This window comes from Squalius cephalus (genome assembly GCF_949319135.1).
Source record: "Squalius cephalus genome assembly, chromosome: 25".
Lineage (NCBI taxonomy): Eukaryota > Metazoa > Chordata > Actinopteri > Cypriniformes > Leuciscidae > Squalius > Squalius cephalus.
Genome location: NC_137146.1, coordinates 15134729 through 15156234, shown reverse-complemented (window position 1 = coordinate 15156234; position 21506 = coordinate 15134729). Strand labels below are relative to the sequence as shown.

General features: G+C 37.6%; 2 protein-coding genes across 2 annotated transcripts in view; one reads left to right on the top strand and one right to left on the bottom strand.

The window, feature by feature from the left end:
- jph1a (junctophilin 1a) overlaps positions 1 to 8956 on the bottom strand; it is a 35701-nt gene extending 26745 nt beyond the window's left edge. Inside the window, exons 1-2 of the mRNA XM_079863905.1 lie at positions 8238 to 8956; positions 5802 to 6564 (exon numbers count right to left, since the gene is read on the bottom strand). Of these exons, the coding sequence (XP_079720031.1) occupies positions 5802 to 6564; positions 8238 to 8616 (1142 nt within the window). The 5' untranslated portion in view covers positions 8617 to 8956. The remainder of the gene's footprint in view (positions 1 to 5801; positions 6565 to 8237) is intronic.
- Positions 8957 to 11160: 2204 nt separating this feature from the next.
- Positions 11161 to 20326, top strand: gdap1 (ganglioside induced differentiation associated protein 1). Its single transcript, XM_079863904.1, has 6 exons — positions 11161 to 11549; positions 13102 to 13294; positions 15903 to 16076; positions 16163 to 16257; positions 16424 to 16538; positions 19482 to 20326. The coding sequence occupies exons 1-6, from the start codon at positions 11397 to 11399 to the stop codon at positions 19832 to 19834; spliced, it is 1083 nt and encodes a 360-aa protein (XP_079720030.1). The 5' UTR covers positions 11161 to 11396; the 3' UTR covers positions 19835 to 20326.
- Positions 20327 to 21506: the final 1180 nt, after the last annotated feature.

Here is a 21506-nt window from a genome sequence, read left to right as displayed (position 1 = left end):
TTTTTAAAAATGGCTCCGTGCCTTCTAAAGCACTGCCTAAAATGAATGGTCTAATTATATATTATATTCAACAGTTTGAACATTGGAACATGCAAACTATAATTTCTTAGCCTTATAATATTTATTTATTTATATTATTTTTATGTTAAATACACTACCGTTCAAAAGTTTGGGGTCAGTAAGATAAAAAAAATTAAATCAATACTTTTATTCAGGATACATTCATATAAATGTGGTTCATTTGAATTTTTCTTTTTAAAAAACATTGATAATTCATTTCTTGAGCAGCAAATCATCATATCAGAATGTTCATGCCACGTTGAAGACCTAAGTAATGGCTGCTGAATTACAAATTATATTGAAAAATGTATTCAAAAATAAATCTATCACAATAGATTTGTTTTACTGTATTTTTGATCAAGTAAATGCAGCTTTTTATTTCCTATTATTTGATTGAAATAACCTACATCCAGCATTTTATGTCATAATTATTGTTATTCTTTGCTGTTTCCTTTACTAACTAACTGGCTCATAGTCAGTGTGTCAGTGTGTTTATATCTGTGTTCTCGCATGCGAGTAAGGGACAAATGCAGATGAAGTCATTGTTGCGATTGACGATAAACATTTGTGAACTCTATTGGCACGTAGGACAGATGACAGCCTGGCAGTGATGGGCTACTGTATCAACTGTTTACTGGCTTATGTATTTCTGTCCAGAGCTGATAAGTTGACTCCATCCTTGCCTTATTTAGTCAGCCAGAGTTCTGTGCTGCTGACACACCAGTGAGCGAGAGAGAGAGAGAGAGAGAGAGAGAGAGAGAGAGAGAGAGAGAGAGAGAGAGAGAGAGAGAGAGAGAGAGAGAGAGAGCACAGGGCTGTAGGTTGACTGAACAATTAAACGCTCCTATACTCCCTCCTTTTTATGGTGAATGACTAATATCAACTGGAGCTGAGTGTGAAGAGGGTGAGAAAGGTGGGAGGGAAAATTGAAGGGCTCTTTTACCTCTCTCATTCTCTCATTCATAATCACTAGTATAGCCAGTGGCAAGGCAGTCATTATAAATGGGGTGGGGTGGGGGGGGGGTTGCGCATATCCATACCACATTTAGAAATTTCTATCAATTTATGCTCATGCTCAACGTATTGGGAGTTAATAAATATCAATGGCCTAATGTGACCCCCCGCAGGTTTCAATTCGTTCTTAGGGTCATATTTCATCTGAAAACCTAAATAACAAATAAGAAACAAAGAAACTAAACTTATTTTTGCACCATTAAGATTTTCTTTTAAATTGACCTTATTTTCCCTATTGACCCTAATTCTCATAAATGTAAAATGAAAAAAGAACATATTTAATTATAATAAATAAGTATGTATAGGTTATGGCCACATGTTCTGAGTATTACAGTATTTTTTATTGTAGGTCCAAACAAAGTTAAAGCTAACCCCACCAATGTGTACAACCAACCAAATTGTCAACAATTTCCCTGACTAACACTGTGTCTTATCCTAAAGTGAACCTGTTATATTCTGTAGTTGCCCTGACACTGAATCTATCACGTTTCCTTTCACAGTGAGGCCAAGTACGCAAGTTAACCTTTCACACCAACTCCTAAAACAGCAGATTCTGTTGACCACAGCAAGAGCCCAGCCCCTCAGGAAAGGGGGTGTGTGGGATTATATTTACGACCCTTTAAAGAGAATACACTCCAGGGTGGAGTGAAGATACGGAGCAGTATTACTGTATCAGTCTCTAAAGCACTGATAGCCAGCCAAGATCGTAACCGTTAGCCTGCAAGCAAGCTCTAGTTCAGCTGTAACTGAATGCAAGTAATGCATAGTAAAATGGCTTTACTTTAATTTCATAGCACTGGTACTGACCCTGGAGCGTAAGCCCTGTAACCCTGACCCACTGCTCGCTGAGGGAGAGGTAACCACAGAACACAGGCCACTCTTGAGTGGGACAAATGCCAGATACTCAGCTAATGGTGCCCAGTATGTGCTATGTGGCTTATTCCATGTTATAATAAACACAGAAACTGTAAATAGCCTGAAAGTGCCACTCAAACCAACTGTTAACCTGTTTGACCCCTTTGTACACTGGCAGTGCTGCCTATATTCTACAACATTATATTTATTTATTGATTGGCTAATCACTAACATGAGGTCAGAACGTCAGAGTCATGAGGCAGACGTGCTCATATACACATACCAACAATCATTTACTAATGATGGTCTTTTATTTATGGTCTTTAACCCATAAATAAAAGATCTGGACTGAAAAGTGCTCTTTTATTCGTTACACCTACGTTAGTGGGTAGGGGTTAAATGTTACAAAGGTTACTGGTTCAGTTCCAAATTGGAGTGACACAGGAAGTCAGAATCTGTGCAATTCTGGTCTGTCGCTTTATACCAATCACATCATTTCTGTGTTGGCTTTGGGCCATTAAAATGGCACAATGTCTTCCATTCTAACTGAGAATATGGAAACTATCTACACTACCGTTTAAAAAGGTTTGGGGTTGGGAAGATTTTGTAATGTCTTTGAAAGAAGTCAAATACAGTAAAAATAAATATTGTGAAATATTATAACAACTTGAAAGAACTGTTTTCTATTTTACTCAAGTCAAGTCAAGTCATCTTCATTTATATAGCACTTTTAACAATGTAGATTGTTCCAAAGCAGCTTAAGTTCTTTCTGCGCAAACTTCAAAAACGCGAACCAGTGAGAACGCTGATGGCGTGCACATGCGTATTAAGTTCTTTCTGCGCAATATAATATTATTATATTATTATAACAATTTAATATATGTTAAAATGTAACTTATTCCTATGATGGCAAAGGTGAATTTTCAGCATCATTTCTCCAATCTTCTGTCACCTGATCCTTCAGAAATCATTATAATATGCTGATTTGATGTAGCCTGGTTAAAACCAGACCATTCTCAGTAGTAACTGAGTTATGGTCTGGTAAAGCTCCATAGACAAATCATTTCCAAAGGGGCGTCACCAACGGACGTCGCTCAAATGCCTCGTCAAGAGCGATCATCATCGTGTAAAGCTGCGTCCCAATTCGCCTAAGTTACACTACGCCATAAAAGTATGTAGCCTACTCTTTTTGTGAAGAAAAGGTATTTACTTTTGAATGTGTAGCAAAAAAGTAGGCAAGCTTTGGGACATACTACTTCGCCATCTTTATCGGACGGATCTGTCGCGTGCATCCTGTCACTTACACTGCCCTGTCAATCATCGTGTCACAGTTAAAATCCTCTATTAAATCTAGTTTAATTTCCTACCGTTTCGGAGAGAAATGTAGTAGCACGTTCATCTGCCAGTGGGTCTTTCATGGAGACTGTCCTCATGTGTTTGCAATTTGAAAATAATAATGCATTTAAAAGTTGAACGGACATCGCTCAAATGCCTCTGGGCGCAATTGGATAGACCTAAAACCAATCAGAGCGATCGTCATTGTGTAAAGCCCGCCTCAACGTTTCTGATTGGTGACGCGATTTCTAGGCCATGGAAATGGGCTTGAATGAGCTCTTTGCCAGACTACTTCTCGAGCAAATCTGAATTTGCCGGAAGTTGTCTGGGTTTTCCCAGGCAAGATTTGATGCTGAAGAAATATGTCATATTATTATCAATGTTGAAAACATGTATTTGTGTAAAAGAAAGTAGGCTTTTACACAATACAGGCATATAGGCTTGTAACAACTTGAGGGTAAGTAAATTATTAATAATTTTTGGATGAACTATCCATATAAAATCTTTTTTTTTTTTGTAGTGCAAGCCCACTAATTTGTGAACCAAGACCCTTGCTCATTCGGTGGCTTCAACATTATGAGTGGGAGCACATAAGGTCAGCTTTCAATATATTAAAATACTCTAATGTTTGTTTGTTTAAAAATCACAGACTTGGATAATCCTTCATTAATCCTTCATTGGCTGCAAGTAAACTTTCTAATCCACTGGTTATGCTCATACAGCGTGTCTGTATACATTCATACCATATACTGGAATTTGGTCTATTGAAGACGTTTGATTAAAGATGTTTGACGAAGCATCTGTTTGGGTGGTTAATGGAAGTAACATGAGAATGTGAGTTCCCCAAGACCTGTTTAGGATGCTTTGAATTTGCGTGCCTTGAATAAGTGGTTTACACAACACATCTATTAAAATATGTCTGTCTAGTATGGCTCTTGGCAAGGGAACAGACATCATAATAGAGTACATGAGATGCATGACCTCATGACTGCTCCCTGTGCACCTGAGCTGTGGACAAATAATAGACACCAATCCTCAAAAAGGTTGTTTGTGCAACCTTTTAAAATTCAGACTTCCTAAAGAAGATCAAACAAAAGAAATCTGTTAAAAACACCTGAGCTTTGCCGAACATGGTTGGTGTGACTGTGAAGCAACATCTAAAAATAGGTCTATGACATACGGTTAATGAATGAAATCTGAATAGTTGCCCCATACGCCATACGTCTGAACCATGCAGACATCACAGCTTAACAGTGCAGTAGTAACAATCTTGGGAATGTTACAGAAGGCTTGATGTGGTTGGTGAACTTGATCACAACAGTTTCAAGTCAACCTGTCGAGATTGCACATTATATATTTTAAATTCTTGATGACAATCACAATTCAGTTGTGACAATCAAGTCATATATTCTTGTTATAATGTCTGTCATCATTTACTCATCTTCATGTCGTTTCAAACACATTTGACTTTCTTACATCCAATACAAAAGAGAAGAATGTACTGGCCATATAATGATGATAGCACATGGGGATCTGTGCTGTTGAGCTTCAAAATGACAAAAACACACCATTAAACTATCATGAAAGTAGTCCATACAACTCATGTGCTATATACCATTTATTTGAAAGCCATATAGCTTTTTGTGACTAACAGACCAAAATTTGACAGATTATCAAAATGTTCTGAATATGTGGAAGTGCAACTGATATATAAAAGCTACAGTGGAGTTTCATTTTTATACCATTATAATGTTTATTATATAATATTATTATATTTTAATAGGCTTTTATTTTATATTTTCAGTTTTTTATTTATTTAAAGTTTTAGTAATTTTGTTATGGGCTTTTGTAATTTTTATACTTTTTTATATATTTCTATTTAGCTTTATTTACTTTTATTTTAAGTTTTTATTTTAAGAAGCTGTCAGGGATCAAAATATTGATTTTGAAGATGTTGCAAATGATAGTTTTGAGAATATGTTTGAGATCGTGAATATAAGCTGAATACTGGGAAATGAGCTCTGACGAGGACAGTGATGATGGTATAAAACATCTGCTCAAACTGAACCCTTCCAAGATCCAAAAGGTAACAAAATATGCTTTGTTTTATTCCTCTATAATTGTTACTCTAATATCAGGAAAGTTTTACATTATCGCGACAGGTAGAGATCCATCCGTGTTAGATATAGATCTGGGTCACTAAAGACCCAAATATGTAATAATGATTGGCGACAATAACACTGCAGTGCAGGGGATTGGGAAAGATTTAGATTAGGGCCTGTTTTTTTTTTTTTTTCACACAAAACTATCGTATGGCTTCAGAAGATTTTTTTTGTCATTTTGGAGCTCAACAGCCCAGATTCCTATCCACTTTCATTACATGAAAAAGTGGACATTCTTCAACGTTTCTCCTTTCGCATATACTGATTAAATTAAGTCATACAAGTTTTGAACAACATGAGGGTTAATAAATGATGAGAAAATTTTCATTTTTTGCCCCAGGGAGGAGATTTTCAGCAGAGGAGGTGGCGCCTTACCTTGAAACTGCTATTTCCACTTTCGTCCTGGCGATAGCTGCCGCCCTTCGAGCCCCCTCCACAGCCCTGTCCACTTTCTCTTTAGTTTTATGGTTTTTAAGAGGAATAAGCTGCTTCCTTATCCCACGCACCAACACATTATTTTTATACTTCCCCTCCTCTTTGGTTCCATCTGGGAATATTGTGCATCCGTATCCATGCCTCTTGTTGTTCATCCATTCCCCTTCGTACTTCAGCCCATTGGATCGCTCACTGACTCCAAATCCATTGCGTTTGTCATTCTTCCACTCGCCCATGTAGGACTCGGTGGTGGTGGCATCCACGTGGTCCTCCATGGGCGTGAACTCATCGGGCACTTCTCCGTCTCCATAGCTGATGGTGGAGTTGGCGTCGCTGGAGCTGATGCGGCTCATGGTGGCGTCACTACGCGCTGAGCTCCGTTTGCTAGAGATGGACGTTTTGGAGTCAGATTTCCGTAGCTGGCGGAGGCTGCCAAAGAGGGACCCGCGGCGGAACAGGCCCTTCTTCTTCCCGGTGACGACTTCGGTGTCGCTGTGAAAATTCAGCACGAAACCCCCACGGCTTCCAACTGGCGTGTCGGGTACCGTATCCTGCAGGACGGCGCCATTGCTTTGCACACTCCTTAGGGAGGCCAGGGAGGTGCGAAGCGGAGAGCGTATGATGGTGGCCATTCCGTAAGGCACGCTCTGTCGCACACCGTAGCCATGCCTCATGCCCCCCATCCACTGGCCTTGATAAGTGCCTTATGAAACACAAAACAAAGTTAAACTTGTGTAGAGCAAGTAAATGAACAGCACAAGCCTGGTAAAGTTGGTTTGGACCATAATCATAATTTTAGTCTCAAATATAGCCTTAATGATGAAAGAAGGCATGCATTTTAGGTACATTAGCATATCAAGTATGAGTTCATCAGAGCTTAAATCACTGACACTATTTACACACAATATCAGCAAGCACATTTGGAAACTAATATGGCTCCAAAATGCAAAGCATTAGGTAAATGTTGGATGTCACATTGCGATGCATTGAAAAAGCATAGAGTAGATTGTGGCACAAGTTTAATATACAATCTTGCTAAAATTATGTAATGTGCAAAGTACTAGCCTATAGGCTATGTTGTGCATTTATGTATATTTATCTTAATGTCACAAGCATTTGTTTATTGTACTTTGAAAGCATTGGATTTTATGTACACACACTGGCAATGACCTCTGACCTGACAGTTGGCCAAAACATAAATAGAGTTAGGAACCTTGAATTGGTTCTTTTTCATGACGTTCTATTCCATTCGATTTCTTATAATTGCATTTTTATGGAATTGAATCATAGTATTTAGAGTGAAGACCTTTACAAAATCAGCACAAAACATACATCGACCAGTGCAGTCTGATTCTCATGAGCCAGTTCTTATTAGTGAACAAAAGCTAACATCCAGATGTGTGCACAATTCCTGAGCGAATGACTCTCATGATCCGGTTTAGAGAATATATAAGCCTAATCAATCTATTCAAAAACTATAAATACATAATATGTACATAATATATTACAGTTTTCTCTTCACAAAGCCTTGATAAATGTTTATTTTATATTATATATGCATTTTATTTTTATTTTTATCTTATTTTATTCATTACTTAGCACCTCATTTTAATAGTATTTTATTGTTGTTTTGTGTATTTCTTTTTCTAGTCAGAATTTGTTTTCTGTATAATGTCTGTCTGTAAACAGAATCTTGCAATTAATGTACTTTAAATCTAAATTAAATTCAATAAAAAAACAAACAAACAAACAAACAAAAACAGTACGAACAGTGCGTCCGATTTTCAAACGAATGACTCGTATGATCAGATTCTTTTAAGTGAATCAATACAATTATAGACTCCCAAACGAAACATTCTTATGAGCCGGTTCTTTTTAGTGAATCAAAAACGATTATGGATCAGTCGGAGCCTTTCTGAATTAATCTGACTCACTTACTGAACCGCAAGTTGTCGTCTTGTCCGAATCTAAACGAAGCAACAGCTGTTACAGTGTTATGTTGCACTAAAGGCTCTTGAGGCTTAAAACGGCGTCGTTAGACTGGTTGTTCTATGATAATTTGTACATTTGTGTTTTTCTGTATTTGAATTAATGAAATACGTTATAATGTGTATATATATATATATCTTTCTGCAGAATAAAATTGATCCCTGACTTGTTTTATCTGCAATGATCATTTGACAACAAGCTGCTGAGAGCAGTGCATCAAAGAATATGTGTTTTTTTTTTGTTTTTTTTAAACGTTTCTTCCTCAAAACTACTTATAAAAATCCCTATTGTGACATTAAATAAAGGAACCGGAATCGTAATCATTCAATTGCTTACGATTCGAATCCCTAAACATACTTGACATTTGTAAACAGCAGTGGCACTTACCACCATCCCCATAGGTTTCGACTCCATATCCATCCTGTAGTCCATTACTCCACGTCCCATCGTATCTAGCAGGTGTATTGGTGCTCTGCCGAACTCCATAGCGACCCTTGAACCCGTGACTCCACTCCCCACGATAAAGCCATTTCCCCTTGGTCTCAACACCAAGCCCGTGGCGTTTGCCTTGCGACCAGTAGCCCTGGTACGTATTCCCGCTGGGCCAGGTGTAGACCCCGACTATCTCAAAACCGTGGGACCAGGACCCGGCGTACTCGCCTTGACCCTTGGGTCCCGTGCAAATGCCGTGTCCGTGGGCTTTCCCGTCCTCCCATCCGCCACAGAAAGTGCCTCCATCGTCGAAGTCGAACCGTCCGCCCGTCATTCAGAATGGGATGAAAATAAAAACAGTCGTAACGTTGCCGTGCGCTTCTTCTCGTCTTTCTCTTTCATTAAACCTTTTTTTCCCAGCCGAGTTCAATAGCAACGATGAAACTTGGGGAGAATTAATCACAGTGGAGATGTTGTTGGTTGGTATTTTTGCTTGGGTTGTGAGAGTATGAATGAGGAGGCAGGTTTAGTGCATCATTACCGAAGCCGCACACGCTGGAACCGCCGACTCCCTCCCGCTCGCAGGCGCTGCGCAGAGCAGAGAGAGAGCACACACACCGAGACCGCGCGCGCCTCAGCTCAGCTGCGAGAGACGCTGTCAATCATCACGCGTCATCGCCGCGGCCACGCCCACTTCACCCTCACTGAAGACGCGCAGGTCCACTTTGTTTTGATTTTTTGATCTTCTTTATTTGAAATAAATAAATAAATAAATAAATAAATAAATAAATAAATAAATAAATAAATAAATAAATAAATAAATAAATGAATGAATGAATGAATGAATGAATGAATGAATGAATGAATGAATGAATGAATGAATGAATGAAATGTATCCATAACTAATTTAAAGAATTATCTTACAATAGACTACCGAGAATTTACCAATTAAACATATTTTGGGAGGATTTAAGCTGAACTTTTTTATTTTATTTTGTGGAATGGAAAAATAATTTTGCATTTGTATTTACTCAAAATGATTGTGGAAGGATTTAGAAACAAGAGGAAACTGGTGTCTATAAAATACATTTGTGTATTTGATGTGCTTTTTATATTTTGAGAATGGCATTTTAGAATGTGAAGAACAATACAGTTTGCAATTATTTAATTTAGGCTAATAGGAAAATTTCAAATACATGAAAAGAAATGGGCTTTTGCAAATGACGTTTTCATAGCACTGAAATGTATTTTCTTTCTTTTTCTTTCTGCAGCTAATGTTGGAAATAGTATGACTATAATACCTCTTGTTCTTGTGGCATTAAATGGTTCAGATGGTGGAAATTGACCATCATGGACAGGCATACTGCTGATAAAAGCTATGATATAAGCGTATGTAAATGTAGAACTATAGAAGTAGGCCTATATTTCACAGATTGTTGCAAACCGACAACTCTGCATGCCATTAGTTTTATAAAATAGTAACTTTTCACTGAAACTCAATGCGTTTTTACAACATGTTTTTACATTGCTTTAACTGATCAAAATAATTTAAGCAATTTTGAACTTTTTAATATAAGTTATAAAAGATTCAACTCATTTTTAAGTCAGTTTAATGTGATTTAAGTTTAAATGACTTATATAGATTGTGCTTAAAAAATTAAATTGATTGTACTTGAAAATTTAAGGCAGCAAGGTTTTTTTTTTTTTTTTTTTTTTTTTTTACAGTGTAGAATTCTTTATTTTTGTAATTCCATTTTTCCCTTTAATCAAAATGATGACTTTAAGCAGTGGTTCTCAACCAGGAGCCCAGAAGCCACTAGGGGGCATCAGCTGACTTCCAAAGATGATTTGAAATTCTTTCAAATAAATTATAATTATCTAACTTATCTAAAACTCTACAAACTGCTACGAGGTAGGCTACAACATGACATCATGTTTCTTAAAATATTTTGTTCTCATTTGAATTTGTCTCCTCAACTACTGCTGTTTTCAATAACAAACATAAAGTTCTTGAAATGTCTGGAATCACAAAAATAATTGTGGTTGATTACATTTAGATTTGAATACTGTCATGGACATTGGGACTTGAAGATCACAACATACTTAATATAGCCTAGATAATATATGTAAAAAAAAAAAAAAAGCAGTGTAAATATGTGACAATTTTTTTAGGGTTGATACATGTTTTAAAGCTAAATTGAACCCCATTCTCATTTTTTTTTTTTACTTTTCTTTCCTTTTTTTTTTTTTCGTGTAGAGATTTGTCTATATACCTACTTTCAACAACTGGGTTAATGATTATATTGGATGCCATTTCTTTATTATGAAAAATCTCTGCGATTTGGATGGATGAATATTTTCAATGTAGCCTAAGTATATTTAACATATAGGAGTAATTTAGCTACAACAATTATGTATTTGAAACATGGGAAAGTCTCTTTTTATTGTATGAAACAGATGACATTTCTAGCCTATTAAACTGCATATCATAAATTATCAGAATAAAATGTCAAAATTCTCAACAGTTTTGTAATAATGTAATGTAATTTGATAGAGAAGAACAGTCTACAGAGACATCTGCTGGTTCATTTAAAATGTGCGCTTCTGATTTATACTTCAACCATGATGACAATTAATAAAGGCCTAGCCTATTATAAATATTTACTGTTAAATAAAGCAGTTGACTAATTTTATTTGAGAGCATTAAATGCAATAATTTGCTTTTTATTTGATTTAAATTTTTTTTTTTTTTTTTTTTTTTTAAACAGCCTATTTGGCTATATAGGCTATGTTTTTTTTGTTTTGTTTTTTGTGCCTACATTTCATTATTATGAATGTGGATGTGTGTCCTTTAAGAAGTTGGGTACCACCACTTGAGGCTGCGCTGTTCAACACACTGACTGTGTCTTAAAACCTAGTGAGTTGCCTCCCTAGACAGCATTTGTGGGCATCATCTCGCGCTAGCAGGCTCAAGGCGCGATTGAATACGCGGGTTACGCGCCTGTGATGGCGCTGCAAGCGCGTAATATGCTCAAAAATGATGCGCGCGCGTAGGATGCATAAACATACCGTCGTAGTCAACTAGGTTTTGAGACACAGCCATCGACTGATAAAATGGCGGTGGAAAACATCGGCGAATCTCAGGATGAGAATGAAATCCTTATTAAGAAGGATGCACAGGACAGTGGTGAGGTTGTCGAGAGCACAAAAAACAAAGAGTCCAAACTGATACTGTACCACTGGACTCAGTCATTCAGTTCTCAGAAGGTAAGCGATCCCAAAATTCAACATTACTGGCGTAGACAGCTCAAGAGCATCAGGGTGGATGCAGTCTGTTGTTTTGATTATGATATTAACATACTTTTAAAGATCTGACATTGTTTGGATTATTCCTCTATTCATATGGCTGTCGCAATTAAACAATTGCTGACTGACAGCATGCATGTTAATTATTCATAAATTCTACATTATTAACGATACCATGGTAATGCAAGTGTGAAGGCCATGTCGAATTACTGTAATAATTACTGATATTATATTAATATGTAATACTGATATTTAACGCCTGAATCTCAAATATATTACACAACTACCTCAGAACTTTGGTTAACGTTCTGGTTCCCCAGCGGGCACCTTGATATCAATTTGACGTCAAAAGTTAGTCAAGACTTGATCAAGATACTGCATATCATAAGGTCAGTTTGAAATGTCTTCCAATGGTAATTAGGTGAAAAGGGAAAGTTAATAACCACACTGAAATTGCTTGGTGTATATGCAGTCCAATATGTTTGACATTCAGTTTACATCAAATCAATGTCATTGGATTGGTTTTGACGTCAATTTGATTTGCATATTTGACCTGTTTTTTGACGTTGATTGATGTCTTTTCAACATCAGTTGCCCACTGGGTTTCTCCTAAAAAAGTTATGAATAAACATCGTTCCAGTAACGTTGGTAGAACATTAATTCAATGTTATCTGGTCTTTAATAATGTTCTCAAAAGGTTGGCACAAAAACATTATTTACTAAATTTCATTCATAGAAGGCTTTTTTTTTTTTTAGAACATTTTTTAAATGTCACTGCTTGTTTCAGAATGAACATTCAAAGGTAACATTCCCACAATGTTTGCTAAATTATCAAATGAAATGTTTCCTTAAAGCTACACTGTGTAGGATTTTCTCCCATCTATTGGTGAAATTGTTTATGACTACCAACTGAATATTACTTTCTAGCCCCTCCCATTCCGAGGGCGTTTTAACTCCTACGGTGGCCGTATTATTAAAAATCTGTCGGCAGTCGTGAGTAATCTCCCCCTCGCATTTGTCACAGTGCCACTGAGTGTAAAAACACGAAGAGCGAAGCTTGAATTTCCAGGTATGTCCCTCTTTGGCTAATGTATTTTCAAGATGGAGGTGCAACATGGCTGCCGCCATTCGAGCGACTCGCTCGTGTGTATTCTAAATGGCAGATTCTACGCTTACGAGAATACTTGATTAGTTGGTAGAAGTAATTACACATTAATGAGCACATATCATTTTGAAAGAACAAAGTGTTTTTTGCTAAGAATCAACTTAAAAAATTACACAGTGTAGCTTTAACGTTCAAATAACCATAATGGACATTTTGAATATTCAGAGAACATAACGTTTGCAAAGTTTTAGTAAAACGTTCTTAGAACAGATTTTTATTTGCTGGGCTGCTGTTGTTTTCTTCAACAAAATGAGAGTTGGAGTGAAAAATAACTTATGTTTCAGTCTTTCTATGGTATAAAATTCTAAAGAAACGGCCAAAAAAATGAACATAATGTTTCTGTCATAGGTGAGACTGGCAATAGCTGAGAAAGGTCTTCAGTGTGAGGAGTATGATGTGAGTCTGCCTCTGAGTGAACACAATGAGCCCTGGTTTATGCATCTGAACCCCACTGGTGAGGTTCCTGTGTTGGTTCACAATGACAGTGTCATCTGTGACCCCACACAAATCATGGACTATTTGGAGCAGAACTTCTGTGATGGTAAACGCTTAGGATTAGGACTTAATGTTGTGTGTAAAACAGTATTTACATTCCAGAATGCATGAATTAAAGTGTAAATGCCATAAATACAAAAGTAGTACTAAAGGGCATATCATGTTGATTAACCCTCTGATGTAAAATTATTGTAATCACCCAGGGTGTGATGTCACATCCTAATAATGATAATAATAATAGTTCTATATGTCTGTCCCTTTTATAAGTACCTCTGGAATATTTCCCATTTTATATATATATATATATGCAATTTATATAATTATTTTTTAATATTACTTATTTAATTATTAGTAATATTAAAAAATAAATGATATCTACACTACTGGTCAAAAGTTTGGGGAAAATACTTGCAAAAGTTTTTGAAACAAGGCTGTATTTCTTTGATCAAAAATACAGTAAAAACTGTAATATTGTGAAAGATTATAGGGGTGTAAAGATACCCTAATTTCACGATTCGATACATATCACGAAACTGAACTCACGATATGATATTATTGCGATACTCATATGAAGACATATGATAAAAAGTTAACGAAATATTTACTGTTGATTAAAATGCTAAATTTGATGTTTAATTGTGGGTGTAAATGAATAGGCTTGGACTTGGTGCTGATAACCCAATGCACAGGAGAATGGGATAAATGGGTCCAGAATTAAAAAAAATATTCATGATTCTGAAGCTGAATATACAGAATTATTTTAGACGAATATGCTAGCACTCTGTTACTGACTAGATATATTTAAAATAATGTAGGCCACTTTTTACTGGTAACATAAGACATTTGGCATTATCACAGGACCCACAAATATTCCCCTATTGTATTATTATACATTATATTCAGCATAGTCGTTTAATGTAGTACTGACACTAAAACTCTTAAAAAAAAAAATTAAAAAATTCGAATAAAATTTTTTCTCAAATTTTTATTTTGGGTGAACTATCCAGGATATATATTGTCACTATCCACGGTACATATTGTTGCTTTTTTGTATTGCGATATATTCTTACACCCCTAATTATTACAATTTAAAATAACTGTTTTCTATTTGAATATTTTTTTAAATGGAATTTATTCCTGTGATGTGAAAGCTGTATTTTCAACAGCCATTACTCCAGTCTTCAGTGTCACGTGATCCTTAAGAAATAAATTCCTTGCAAGAATAAATTACATTTTAAAATATTCAAAATAGAAAACATTATTTGAATATTCCACATTATTACTGTTTTACTGTATTTTGATCAAAGAAATGCAACCTTGGTGAGCATAAGAGACATAAGAGACCTTAATTTTTTTAAGTACAATCAATTTAAATTTTTAAGTACAAGAGCATAAGAGATAAGAGAATCTTAATGATTCCAAACATTTGACCAGTAGTGTATATTTTAAATTAAAATAAACTGTTGGAAATGTTTCTGCTGTTGTTTTAAAGTAAAAAGAAACATTACGTTAATTCATGCATCAGAGGGTTCAATAAATGAATGAATAAACAAATTAACAGCTGATTTACCATGTGTTAATATCTGTAATTTTTTGCTACTGTGTGTTTATGTTTGTTTTATGTTTGAGCTGCTTTTGCTGTGTTCAGTGCATTTGTCGTCTTAAGGGTGAGCACCTGTCCCGCATTTTGCAGAACAGTCCCGAAATTGGGAGCTTTGTTGTCCCGCATCCCGCGAGTCAAGACGTAATCAGTGTACCGCATCTCAATTATGTCTGTTATTTTATTTTTTCCCTAAAATTACAAAACCACAATAAGAAATATAATACAAAAAAAAAGTGATTGGCTTTTGTGCAGCCATCATGTTGTAGCTAGAGCGGAAAAATAACCAACCAACGCATTCATAGATAGGGATTTTTCTGCTGATGACGACTTCGTTGATGAAGCAAAGGAACCATGTGGACCTCATCAAAAGTTATTAAATCTAACTACACCAACCAGGACAACAAAAACATTCAAGTTCAAGATGCACTGAATCCGTTAAAAACTCCATTTATTATTTACATAGTCTATTAAAGGAAAATAAAGTAGTTGCTACTTAAGAAAATATAATATGTGTTTGTTTTTTTAAAACTTATACTAGCCTGTTATTCAGTTCATTATATTTATCGGTTGTAGACTGAATAGTTCCAGAGTAAATTATATTGTATTACTCAAACTTGAGGCATTGTCACAGAGTCACAATTAACAAAGCTTATTGACGATTTAAACCGTTATCATCCAATGTGATGGCAAATAGGCTTTCCAACTAATGTAAATCAATATTTACATAGTATAATAGAAGTAAATGTATCTCTCACACACGTGTTTTGCATTGCCCTGCAAAATCACATCTACTGTTCTGCAACAGAGCCAGGTGGTCACCCTAGTCTTCTTTTCATTTGGTTCCATTTATGTTTGCATGCACCTTGTTAAGTTCAGCATGCCAGGGCAGAATTTTGGATAACATGAGAGGCATTGGAGGGTAAGTCAAAATAAGATATTTTCCATTGAGGATAGCAGCTCATGTAGATTGCAGCAACATTTGTGGGTCATTTATTTGGATAATGTACTGTATGTTGATAATGTACTGTATGTTGTTTGTTCTCTGAATCAGAGCACACACCAAAGCTCATCCCAGAAGAGGGAAGCACGTATTATCATCGAGTACAGCATTACAGAGAACTGCTGGACTCCCTGCAGATGGATGCGTACACCCATGGCTGCATCCTCCACCCAGAGATCACCGTAGACTCCCACATTCCAGCTTATGCCACCACTCACATTCGCAGTAAGACGGGGACGCAGCGTAATAACTTCATATGAACATACAGTTTTTGGGTATACTTTGGATTAACTGTGAATTCTGTCTTATAGCACAGATTGGAAACACAGAATCTGAGCTTAAGAAACTAGCAGCAGAGAATCCTGATCTTAAAGACGCTTATATTGCAAAACAGAGGCGCCTGAAGGTAAGTAAACATTCATGCAGTGTTCAGTTTAAATTTTTCATATGATTACCCTCTCTGTTTTTATTCTGCTGAGTATGTGCAATTAATTTTGACTACAATCTTGCTTACGATGCCAAGAAAGTGATTGCTGAGTGTCATAAAATACTATTTATGTGAATCTCTCTAGAGTAAATTGTTTGACCATGATAACATGAAATACCTGAAGAAACTCCTGGATGAACTAGAGAGTGTTCTGGATCAAGTGGAGACGGAGCTGCAGAGGAGGATTGAGGAGACACCAGGTTGGAGAATCTTCTGTTAAACACATTGTAAAAATGTAGTAACTCGTGGCCTCAAGATAGTAACTTGTGGCCTCAAGATACTATTTCGTGGCCTCAAGATAGTATCTTGAGGCAATGAGATAGTATCTCTATCTTGAGGCCACGAGTTACTATCTTGAGGCCACGAGTTACTATCTTGAGGCCATGAGTTACTATCTTGAGGCCACGAGTTACTATCTTGAGGCCACGAAATAGTATATTGAGGCCACGAGATACTATCTTGAGGCCACGAGTTACTATCTTGAGGCCACGAAATAGTATCTTGAGGCCACGGGTTACTATCTTGAGGCCACGAGTTACTATCTTGAGGCCACAAAATAGTATCTTGAGGCCACGAGTTACTATCTTGAGGCCACGAGATACTATCTTGAGGCCACGAGATAGTATCTTGAGGCCACGGGTTACTATCTTGAGGCCACGAGTTACTATCTTGAGGCCACGAGATAGTATCTTGAGGCCACGAGTTACTATCTTGAGGCCACGAGATAGTATCTTGTGGCCACGAGTTACTATCTTGAGGCCACGAGATAGTTATAATTAATTTTTTTTGACAAAGTGGGACTAGGGGGACTCCGTACTTGCACAGTATACGTAGCAAGGTTTTTTTATTTTTATAAATAGATATAGAATAGTAAGTGTTAGTATTAATGGGTCAAGTGTTGCCTGAAAAAGATGCTTCTTCGGCAGTTTCTTGAAAATGGGTAAAGACTCAGCAGCTCGGGTTGAGTTAGGCAGGTCATCCACCAACAGGGAACCACAAGGCGTCATTCACTTGCAGAGTGCAAGCTTCTGGATGGCACGTAGGTTTGGAGTAATGAGTTTAGTAATAGGGGTGCAGAGCCAGTGGTTGTTCTGTAGGCAAGCATCAGTGCCTTGAGTTTGATGCGGACGAATTCGATTTTGGCAACCAGTGCAAGTTTTTGAGGAGAGGTGTGACGTGCGCTCTCTTCGACTCGTTGAAGACTACTCTTGCAGCAGCATTCTGGATCAATTGCAGAGGTTTGACAGTACATGCTGGAAGGCCTGCCAAGAGATCATTACAATAGTCCAGTCTGGATAGAACAAGAGCTTGGACAAGGAGATGTGTAGCCTTCTAGGAAGGGCCTGATCTTCCTAATGTTGTATAAGGCAAATCTGCAGGACCGGGCAGTTCTAGCAATGTGGTCTGTGAAATTCAACTATTCATCAATCACAACTCCAAGGTTCCTGGCTGTCCTAGATGGAGTTATGGTTGACGAACCCAGCTGAATGGAGAAGTTGTGATGGAGTGTTGGATTGGCCGGGACCACAAGCAAAGTTTAGTTGAAGGTGGTGGTCCTTCATCCTGCAAGAAATGTCTGTCAGGCAGGCTGAGATGGGAGCAGCTACTGTTGGATTATCTGGTTGGAATGAGAGGTAGAGTTGTGTGTACTCAGCATAGCAGTGATAAGAAAAGCTATGTTTCTGAATGACCGATCCTAGTGATGACATGTAGATGTAGATGGAGAAGAGAAGTGGTCCAAGCACTGAGCCCTGAGGCACCCCCGTGGCTAGATGTTGTGACTTAGACACTTCAACCCTCCACAACACCCTGACGGACCCCTACCTGAGAGGTAAGACTTGAACCATTGGAGTGCGGTTCCTGAGATGCCCTTTGTCTTGAGGGTTGAAAGGAGGATCTGTGTCAAAAGTAGCAGACAGATCCAGCAAGATGAGTACTGAGGATTTGGAAGCTACTTATTCCAGTCTCAGAGTGGGGTTACCCGCCGAGCCTGCTTAAATGCTGTGGGAAAGGTACCAGTGTGAAGAGAGGTGTTGATGATATGAGTGAGTGCGGGTACAACTGAAAAAAGAAATGGCTTGAAGGAGGTGAGTGGGGATAGGATCAAGCGGACAGGTAGTAGGGGGATTAGAAAGGAGTTTGGAGACTTCTGCCTCTGATAGCGGAGAGAAGGAGGGGAGAGTGTGTGTGTTAACTGTTAAGATGTGTGTGTGTGTCAAATTGTGGTGTGGAAAAGAATGTGGCAAAGTCGTCAGCTGTTAGGGTTGATGAAGGGGGGAGGAGGGTTAAGAAGAGAGGAGAAGGTATTGAAAAGCATGCGAGAATCAGAAGAATTGTTCATTTTGTTGGTAGTAAGTCATTTTAGCAGTAGTGACATTAGCAGAGAAGCAAGAGAGGAGGGATTGATACAAACCAAGTGGGGCAGAGTATGAGCACAGGCTGGCCTGGATGAAAGGGGGCAGAAGTTGTCTAAGCAGGATGTTAGAGTGGAGAAAAGAGTATCAGTTGCACTGTTAGTATCTAGTTATGAGTGATGAGGACTGATTAGGGGGAGGAAGTGTGGATGAGGCCAAAGAGGACAGGCGGGAGGGTGAGAGTAAGCGTAGGTTATGCCGAATGGTGACCTGTGGAGGAGTGTGTGTTGTGTCCTGAGCGAGGTTGAGGTTAAGAGTGAGGAGGAAGTGATCTGAGGTGTGCAGTGCAGTGACCAGCGTTTGGTCAGTGGAGCAATAGCGTGTATAAATACGGTTCAATTGGTTCCTGATTTTTGAGTAGATATGTCAAATGAGGCAAGCAGAGTCTGAGGTTTTTCTAGGTGGATGTTGAAGACTTCAAGAACTACCAGAGGTGTACCATCCTCAGGGAAGGATGAGAGTAACACATCCAACTCCTCCAAGAAATTGCCAAGCAGTTCTGTCTTCGCAAGTAATTAATTAATTATTTTCTAAACAAACAATCTGGCTGGGAGAAAATATATATATATTATTTTCGTTTTTAGCACATCGTTGTCATGTAAACGTATCCTACATTATTGGAGAAGTATCACCAATCAGTATCCCCATCAGAAAATAGATGACTAGTGAATTTCCATTTTATGCCGACTTTATTTCTTTTAGCTTTTTAAACTTCTCATCTCTCTCTAGAAGAGGGCAGTCAGCAGGCTTGGCTCTGCGGCGAGTTCTTCAGCATTGCGGACGTTTCCCTTGCTGTCACCCTTCATCGCCTCAAGTTCCTGGGCCTGTCCCGTCGGTACTGGGGAAATGGGATTCGGGTCAACCTGGAGACATATTATGAGCGTGTCCTGAACCGGCCGACATTCCGCAGAGTGCTTGGCCAAGTCAATAACATCCTCATATCCGCTGTGCTGCCCACCGCATTCAGGGTGGCAAAGAAAAAGGCTCCAGCCTTTGTTGGTGCCACTTTATTGATTGGGTTGATTGGGGGTGCCACTTACCTGGCTTTCAATTATTTTAAAAAGAGACTTATTGTGTCTTGAGACATCTATTGGGACTCATTCAACATTGTTCTGTCTTGACCTGTGTATAATTATTGTCACAATTGGCTCATATATACTGTAACAGTTTGATGATTGTTGCACAAGAAGCACTTTTCTGCCATAATATGAAGCAAATCAGTTTGGAAAACTGACGCAAAGCTTTTTTCTTCAGTGATTTCATTAAACTGACTTACATGGCTTCAATTCTTGCTTTAAGTCCTTCATGGCCAGTATGTGCTTTATGCTAAAATTTCTTTGTAAATGTCTGCTCGCAATTACAGAAAAAAATAAATCTCAGATTTCCAAGCATCAGGCTTGTAAAATCCATATACTAAAAAATGTGTATTATTAGGATGAGAGTTTGTGACTGTTCTGCACAAGATTCATTCATTCATGCTTTTCACTTGATAAGTCAAAGGATTTACAATACTATATGCAAACCTAATTTCTCTGCACAGGAAAGACAAATATAATAAAGCCTATTTCTCAGTTATGCAAGTGTCTGGTTTACAGTAATTATAGAATGTTTTGTTTGAAAAAAGTGGAAGCTAAACAGAAGTATTCCTCTCCTATGTCCCCTTTTTATATTTAAACAGTATATATATATCTGTCTGGTGCGATATATCCATTTTGTGTAAGTCCACAAACACCATGAGGTGGCAGTGTTGCCATTTTATTGTTAAGCAGTAAAGAGGACGTTATAGCGACCTCTGAGTTGCCTGAGATAAAGTTCAAGAAATATTGCGTTCAGCAACTGATCATCATGCAACTCACCCATTCCTATTTCTCAACTGATTGGACTTGACATCTTGCTCTTTAGTTGCCAGTTGCTGTGTTTCAGTAATTTGCTGAAGTCTTTATCTTCAAAAATGTAAGACATGATTTCCCATCGCGTTAATTCAGGTATCCAAAATCACTGTCGGGTGTGGTTATGTCTTATAAATATTGCAAATGTCATCATATTAATGTGTTCTGGCCAATGTAAGAAACATCTGGATAATTCACACAGAGTTCACATTTACAATATGGCCCATTAGGTTGCCATAAAAGAAATGAGTCTGGAAAAGCAGAGTCTCTTCTTCTATGAATACACAAAGTGTCTTGGCGAGTATTTTATAAGCTTCAGGCTTTGTGCGTGCCCTTTTGCTGACGTGGTGCGCTTGTTTGAACTATTTCCCATTCTAAGTGTATATTTATTCTAAGACTAGTTTTATCTCAACAAAAAGAAAACATTGAAATTCAACACCACTTCCTTAGTGTCAAAACACACTTGACTTGTTTGACCATAATCTGTATGATCTATTGTGTTGCTCACACAACAGTTGCTTTTAAGTAACCATAAAGTTGAAGAACTGTTGAATTTATAGGGGTAAACCAGGTTATATTTAAATCCCTTGAAAACGGCAAAGATTCACTTTCATGGAACTGACCAAGTGTGCGATTTATATTCACTTCAGACTGATTAACTTGTAATCAAGGGCCTAATGGCTTTATAAATAAATCTAAAATATGGTTAATATTTGGCCACCTCAATTCCCTAGACGGTCCATGACCAATTGAAGCGTCTTAAACTTGGCCGGGAATGTCTGAAACATCTGTCCTGCTTATCTTTAAGGAGGAGCCAAGGCTTGCCCTACCCTTGAAGAAGGAAAACTCTGATCAGACAGACTGT